Below are 7,733 nucleotides of genomic sequence, written 5' to 3'. Positions count from 1 at the left end.
CAGCACTTTACAAAATAATGTACAGTGGTCTTTCAAAATTTTTTTTCCAGTGAGTGGTGCTGTTCTAACGCTTCTTCACTGTAACTGTACAGCCGAGTGAACTGAGGCAATAATTAAGCGCACTTACCTGAACTGTTATTTCTTACTGAAGCAGCTTTGGAAAGTCTGATTAATGTAAGTGAATCAGTTTGTTTGGACAGTTAAAGGGATAGTTCACCTAATAATGAAAATTCTGTCATTAATTACTCACCCTCATGTCATTCCAAAGCCGTGAGACCTTTGTTCAGCTTCAGAACACAAATTAAGATATTTTTGATGAAATCCGAAAGCTTTCTGACCCAGCATAGACAGCAATGCAACTGAAATGTTCAAGGCCCAGTAAAGTAGTAAGGACATCGTTAAAATAGTCCATGTAACATCAGTGGTTCAAACTTAATTTTATGAAGCTACAAGAATACTTTTTGTGTGAAAACAAAAAAATAAAAGTATGACTTTATTCAATGTCTTCTCAGTCGTCGACGCAGGTTCACGAGAGTACCACACATGCTTGTGATGCTGCTGACACCTTGTTTGCAAGCAGAGAAATGCTCACGCATGCTTCGTGGTGCTGTTGTGAACGCACTTCGAAGAATGACAAGGAAGAGAAGAAATTTTTGAATAAAGTCATTTGCTTTTAGTTAGTTACTTGATGCTAAAACAATGCGGCATGGTGTAATCATTGCATGCTTCTCGATTGGGTCTGCAGGATTTTGGGCAGGCCTTTGATTCAGCGGCTCCAGCTCATGATCACTACTTACTGTGCAACCGCAGACTCTAAATGACATCATCTGTGCAAGATTACAGTGGCCATACCTGGGACATTTTGGCTTCAATTATCTACAGAGAAAGGAATTGGAGACGCGTCGTCCAACTTTTTTACAGTCTATGCTTTCTAACTGGATGAGTGGCACCATGGCCGCCACTCAGAATCAGATATTCCAGAAAGCCATGTAATAATAAATGATCTCATATGATGATTTGCTATTTGTGTTTGTTTTTGAGTTTGTATCCTGATAGCACACATAAATCTCAGAGACTTCTATTTAATGTGCGTGTCTTCATCTGGAAGATGTATTTATTTTGAGCATCTGCTCATCTGTCTCCAAGACTTTTCCTGTGAGAGGTTAAAAAGACATTTAGAAAATGTCTTTAAAATGTAAAATTGTTTTTTAAATATGTTTGTCAGATGTTTGTACACAACAGATGTTTTCCAGATGAAGAGCTCTTTAAAAACATCTTGGAGACATACAGTATGTCACATATCTGGGTAGTTAACTACTTTCTCAGAAGAGTAGTTTGACTGTAGCTGAACTATTTTAAAATACGAGTTTGTATAGGCATGCTACAGGTTTAAAGTAGTTTCCTTCATACTGGAAAAAAAAAACATTATTAAGGTAGGTCTAGTCAAACTTTAAAGCTTTATCCTTTCATTTTGTTTTAAAAACAAACAGTTTGAGGATGTGAGGACCACGGGTGCTCAGATCAGAGAATGCTTTTGGTGATGGTAGGCAGACAATGATAATGAAGCTGGAAGAGACGGCAGGGAAAATTATCTCTCAGCCAGATTGCTGGATCTGCTGTCAACAGAGGGAGGATATGAAGATCACTGGAAAATCCTTGCTGGTGAACCTCACAGCGTCTACATGGGGAAGATCTCTGCTAGAGATGAAACGGCGGGTGGGCTGTTTGCTGGCAGTCGGAGTCTGATGAGACAAAACTGTGGCCTGTCGTGACTGGGTAAACATGGGTGGCATGATAGAGTTAGGAGATTGCTGATGGATCAGCTGTGGGTAGAGCTGTCCAGATAAATCTAATACAGGACAGAGAGAGATTTGCAGCCACATATATAGAACACATGTGGCACATAAATCATATTCATCATACATGCACAATATATATAGACAGCAACTGTCTGTAACCACACTGTTTTTCATGTGTATGTTGAACCTATGCATCATTTTTTCATCACAATCATTATTCATTAAAAAATCATTTAATCATTCATTCATTTGATCATTTTATATATATATATATATATATATATATATATATGTGTGTGTGTGTGTGTGTGTGTGTGTGTGTGTGTGTGTGTGTGTGTGTGTGTGTACTACAAATATATATTACAAATAGGCTGCCATAAATTTATACAGATCACACATTTATGAGAGTGATATCATTTTCTTGATTTATGGTTTTCTTCAGGTTAGTCACACGGACTAAACACACTTTTTCAAATAATAATTATAGGGGAAAAAACTGCTTCATTACTTTTTAAATCTAAGAAATACCAATAAAATGTTATGTCTAATTATAAAGGTTTTCTTTGTTTTTTTTCAAGTATCCTTTTAATGAGACTTTTCTTCATCATGAAATCAGGACATTTGAATCATTGTGGCATTGCATCATAAAAAAAAATTAGAAACTGAAAACATGTTGATCAAAAAACAGATGTAGTGAAGTCATCGTGTGTGTGTGTGTGTCAATTATTAGATCCAGACAAAAGTGTCATGTCAGTGATTAAAAATTACCTGGTTAAACAGCCATAAAATTACATCAATATCTGTGTTCCTCTCTCTCTCTCTCTCTCTCTCTCTCTCTCTCTCTGTGTGTGTGTGTGTGTGTGTGTGTGTGTGTGTGTGTGTGTGTGTGTGTGTGTGTGTGTGTGTGTGTGTGTGTGTGTGTGTGTGTGTGTGTGTGTGTGTGTGTGAATCCATACATCAATGATGTATTTCACTGCACTTGAAAACATGCTGAGCAGTTGCCATGGTGCATTTATCAATAAGTGCTAAGACACACCTATACTCACAGGAAATGTTTGATCTGTCAAATACCGATGCTGTTTGCTTATCGTCAACACACAGACATTTAAATTACAACATCCGCACTCAAACAGTCACTCACAGACAATTCTCTGTATGCGATGCAATGCACCAGATTCATATTCATGTTCATGACAGAGTGAATAGTAAACCAGCTTGGCTTCAGGTACACTGCTCTGGCCATATTCTCTGTGAGTTCTCGTGCACTCTCTCTCTCTCTCTCTCTCTCTCTCTCTCTCTCTCTCTTCTCTCTCTTTCTCTCTCTTCTCTCTCTCTCTCTCTCTCCGTCACCGTGTGCAAACTATTTCGTCAGTACTATAAATAAGGCTGCAGAGTGCAAGGGCTCAAACCAAAGGCGTGGCTGTGTGCAGGTGGACCGTTGCTGCTCTCCATCTCAACTTTATTCAAACAGGACTTTCTCCCCCGAGGAACTAAATCACCGCAAACATGCCTAAATGCCCCAAGTGCGAGAAGGAGGTTTACTTCGGTAAGACTCGTGTGAAATATTCATATTTACATGCATGCTACTTTTAATAAATAGGAAAAGAACTAAAAGAAAGTCAAAGTACACTCTTATGCTGTTATATAACTTATTATAAATACTTTTCAATGTTTAAAACAATGTAAACTTGTTTGAATAAGAAACAGCACGAGGGAATAACCAGGAAGAGAGCTGTCAACTGATGCATGTCACTGTATTTCCTGCTTGAAACAGTTGCAAAACAGCTCTAACACAACTTGTGCAGACAAGCATTTGCAGCAATAAAACACTTGCAGCAATAAAAAACAAATACAGTATATTATAGAAAAAAGTTTGCATAAAGAATTTTAGACATAATGGAGAATTGCAGGGTTGGGCGTAGGGTGGTTAGACTTAAGCTATAAATGTGTAATTCACATTAATATTATATAAAAACAAAACAAAAAGAACATAAATAGCATACGGGGGCTACAGCAGTGACTAATAATGCAAATGAAAACCTCAATGCTTTACATTGTAAAGTAACCTGTTTGCATTGTGTATTCAGCTCAACTATTTAAATATTTTTAGTACCATGAAGGCAACCAGATAAGACGTGTCTTTAAAGAACTTTACTATTTGGCTCATACTCATTAAGCAGAATGAATATTCAGAATAAATAAACTGCAGATTACAAATCTCAGTTGTAGATCTTAAACCCAGTCAAGGACACTTTGTTTTGATAAAGGCCATTAAGAGAGAGAGAGAGAGAGAGAGAGAGAGAGAGAGAGAGAAATCAGTGTGTCCTTTGTGTTGTTGGCTGAGGGAAGTTAAGTAATTACTTTCTTAGGTGTGGCTCAGATGACCAAACTATTTCTTGTCAGAATTGCATTCAAATGAATTCCTTTCTGCCTTGTTTGGGCTTTCAAAATGTTCCATCTCACATGGACCATTGATTCTGCATCCAACTCTCCCAGCATGTCTGGATCATGTGTTCACAGTCCAGAACTAAACAAAAGAGCTTCCTGTATCATCCACCGTAGTGTGACATGACTGACTGCCTGAGCTGGGATGAGTATGACTCTTATTACAGCTGTTGTAAGCAATTATAGCAGCTCGCAGTAGTCCATAACAATGGGAATAATGTAGTGTATGTGCTATCCTTCAACACTCTGCTTACTAGATAAAAGATGAGGCATTACTTGGTGTCTGGGTCTTTGGTAACACCTCATCACACTTTTCAGATTTACGTCACAGATGGGAACTTTTAATCTGCCCTTTGTCCATCTTTTAGTTTCTGCATGCCAAAAAGCTCAAACGAATCTTCTCTCGGAGCCATAAATCTGACATCTTTTAAAGTGGTCATGCGTTCAGGCAGTCTTTGGCATCCATGAGATGTAGACGCTTGCCAAAATCCTCCCTTGTAAAAAGCACCTCCCCTACCGGAGACGCCTGAGCACTCATGACTTTGTCTTCCCTTCCCACTGCTTTTACGATGTTCATCATGAGGGTTGTTTAGAGAAATCTTTCTGCTGCGGACTGTAGATAAAGACTTCATTATGGCCCTTTTATAAGGGAAGGGAGGAATGAATTGCTTTGGGATTGTCCTGCATGCAGCATCCACACCCACCCATGTTCTCGCTGTCATGACTTTATCTGCGTTGAGTGGAGAACTCAGTTATCTGACAAGACTTGCAACATGCTGGACTGCAGAGGCAATCTGCCAGACTTGAGACTTCAGTTTAAGTTTTGTTGACATTAAAAGTTCATCATGGCTTTAATCGAACTACATAATGGCTGCAAATCAGCTAAATTTCCCATGTGTGATTAACTTTGTATTCCTCTGACTCCTTTATAAAAACAACTTAAAGGCTAATGAGTGATCTCTTAGATTCCAAGTAGTCTGTGAGGTTATAAACAAGCCCAGATGGAAATAAATGGTTCTTTCTAGCCATTTTCTGCATTTACTTTTTTGGAGGAAATCTTTGGAATTCAGTTAAATGGATTTAAACATGGTAAAATGTGCTAAATTAGGCTCTTTTTTCCCACTACACCATTTCTTAGCCAAAATATGTATTATTTATGAATATTTATTACAAATTTAAAGTGATAATTTTTATTTGGTCATTATTTACTCACCTTCATGTCAATCCAAACCTGCATGAATTTCTCTCTTCCTTCAGAATGCAAAAGAAGATATTTTTAACTATTTTTATCCATACAATGAAAGTCAATGGGGTCCAAAACAGCATTGAACTTCATTGACTTCATTGAACTAACATTAAATATGGGGGGAAACACAGACATTTTTTTAAGGCAGAGGCTATTTGCACTAAGTGTAAAAAGTGAAAGAGGCTATTTACACTAAATGCAAAAAGCAGTGTTTTTATCAATATGCTATTTACACTAAGTGCAGATAGCGATAGATTCTATTTACACTGTTAAAATAGCAGGATTTTCTGCTATGTATACTACTTATTGCAAATAGTAGCAATTATCTGCTCCTCAGTATTATAGTACATTATAAAACAGTATGAAGTAATAACGTATTGAGTGTAAATTATAATTTTAATTTAAATTATTAAATGGATGCCACCTTATTGGAACAATAAAACCCTCCCTACACCTACCCTAACCCTACCCGATACTTTATTTTCAACTTTTTGATTGTTTCCTTAATTTTTATCGAAAATAAATGCCTTTCTGATGTTATATGAGATTTGAAAAGGAGGAAAAAAAGTTTGGTAAAAGGCGGATTCGATCCCAGGTCGATCGCATCAAAAACACTACCCTACACCACACACTTTAAAATCTAAACCACTGAAGCTAATGTCTAATAGCCGTTTTTTATAGTGTTGACTAGCCCTATAACACGTTTGTGGGCGGAGCTAGAGTAAATAGCCTCTGCCAACAAGGCGGGCTATTTGCACTTAGTGTAAATAGACACTCCGTTTTTTTAAATACATATAAAGAAAACAATTGCGTTAAACTTTTTTTTATAAATATTGAAATGTGGCTAAGAATCGAAGTGGCTAAGAATGGGTGTCACCGGAGGGGGAGTACATAAAAAAATGAATCAATAAATAGGGAATTTTGTGAATAATGTTGGCCTATTAACAGTATATGTGGGTTTCATATTTATTTGAATTAATGTTTATCGTTGATGTTTCAGCTGAGAGAGTGTCGTCACTTGGCAAAGACTGGCATAGACCCTGTCTGAAGTGTGAGAAATGCAACAAGACCCTGTCGCCTGGCTCACATGCAGAGGTAAGTCCCTCACAGAAGTACACACGGCCTGCCAACCTTTTACTGGGACAGAGCACAGATTAATTTACCAGGCAGGCTTAATGAAGTCTAGTTAACTTTTGGCATATTTTTACCTTACATAAACACTTCAGGGGGTTAGACTGTCAGGGTAATACATCCTGCATAATAGCCCCTGCTCAAGTCCGTTATGTACTTTGCACTGACTAATGTGTTTCACCTCACAGCATGAGGGGAAGCCTTATTGTAACAACCCATGTTACTCTGCACTCTTTGGACCCAAAGGTAAGTTTCTCCAATGTGTCAATGGCTCTGTTTTACCGTGCTGTAGGGCTATATTTCAACTAGAGCATCACATGGCTTAGATTAGTGCTTCACCTCGTAAACAAATGGACTGAGGACTGCTGTGGGACAGTACTTGACCACAATAAAATGGTTCATCCAGGGAATTTATTCAAGTTTCTTGATTTAATCCAGATAACTTCTTGTCAGCTATCCACAGAGTTTTCTGTTATATAATTGAATTTTGCGTCAGTGCTACGCATATTTTTAACAGTGTCCAGATTTTTTGTGTTTTCAGTTGGCAAGCTAATCAATTAGCCTGCTAAGCTAACACATCCTGTGCAAGTTACTTCACATAATTATAGAAAAACATTCAATTTCATGCCATAGGGTCAAATGGACATGGTAATACTATATTTTCTAATTAAGACCAACACAATGACTAAGTAATTCTCTTTCTTTTTTCCTCAGGTTTTGGACGTGGCGGCACTGAGAGCCACACATTCAAATAGGTAATTGTAGTGAGTTCACCATATAAATATCAGTTTTACCTATGCTTACAGTAGATAACATATAAACATGAATTAACTGTACTCTTCTTTCTATTTACAGGTTTATACACTCTGTATACTTGATTAGAGAAGCTTGATTTTTGTTTTGTTTTGGGGTTTTTTGCCATTATGTTTAGCCACATATTGTTAATCCAAAGACAAAATGACCAAACCATGCCCTGTTTTAGAAAGTACTCATTTGTATAATCTGTTTTTAAAATGGTGTCTGCTATAGCAGCACACAATGTTTCATTAGGGAGACTAGTCTAGTCTTTATAATGAAACTGAACATTTTATACATTAAATGTATTTCAAACA

The 7,733-nt window shown here is 37.3% G+C and overlaps 1 protein-coding gene across 2 annotated transcripts; it reads left to right on the top strand.

Annotated features, from left to right (window-relative positions):
• Positions 1-3,170: 3,170 nt before the first annotated feature.
• Positions 3,171-7,733, top strand: LOC109108197 (cysteine-rich protein 1-like). 2 transcript variants are annotated; one of them, XM_019121368.2, is made up of 5 exons: positions 3,171-3,345; positions 6,491-6,585; positions 6,810-6,867; positions 7,336-7,385; positions 7,477-7,733. In XM_019121368.2, exons 1-4 carry the CDS (start codon positions 3,306-3,308, stop codon positions 7,374-7,376), a joined length of 234 nt encoding a protein of 77 aa, XP_018976913.1. In that variant the 5' UTR covers positions 3,171-3,305; the 3' UTR covers positions 7,377-7,385; positions 7,477-7,733. The 2 variants fall into 2 exon arrangements, with proteins under 2 accessions (XP_018976913.1, XP_018976912.1); XM_019121367.2 differs by having other exon boundaries at positions 3,174-3,345; positions 7,336-7,376.

Source organism: Cyprinus carpio, chromosome A17 (assembly GCF_018340385.1).
Source record: "Cyprinus carpio isolate SPL01 chromosome A17, ASM1834038v1, whole genome shotgun sequence".
Lineage (NCBI taxonomy): Eukaryota > Metazoa > Chordata > Actinopteri > Cypriniformes > Cyprinidae > Cyprinus > Cyprinus carpio.
This window is presented reverse-complemented; position numbering and strand designations above follow the sequence as displayed.

Bases quoted from the DNA above. Each gene is read 5' to 3' on its own strand.
- LOC109108197 (XM_019121368.2), top strand. From the start codon at position 3,306: ATGCCTAAATGCCCCAAGTGCGAGAAGGAGGTTTACTTCG. The intron at 6,586-6,809 runs GTAAGTCCCTCA...TTCACCTCACAG, and splicing joins CGCCTGGCTCACATGCAGAG to CATGAGGGGAAGCCTTATTG. The intron at 6,868-7,335 runs GTAAGTTTCTCC...TTTTTTCCTCAG, and splicing joins TGCACTCTTTGGACCCAAAG to GTTTTGGACGTGGCGGCACT.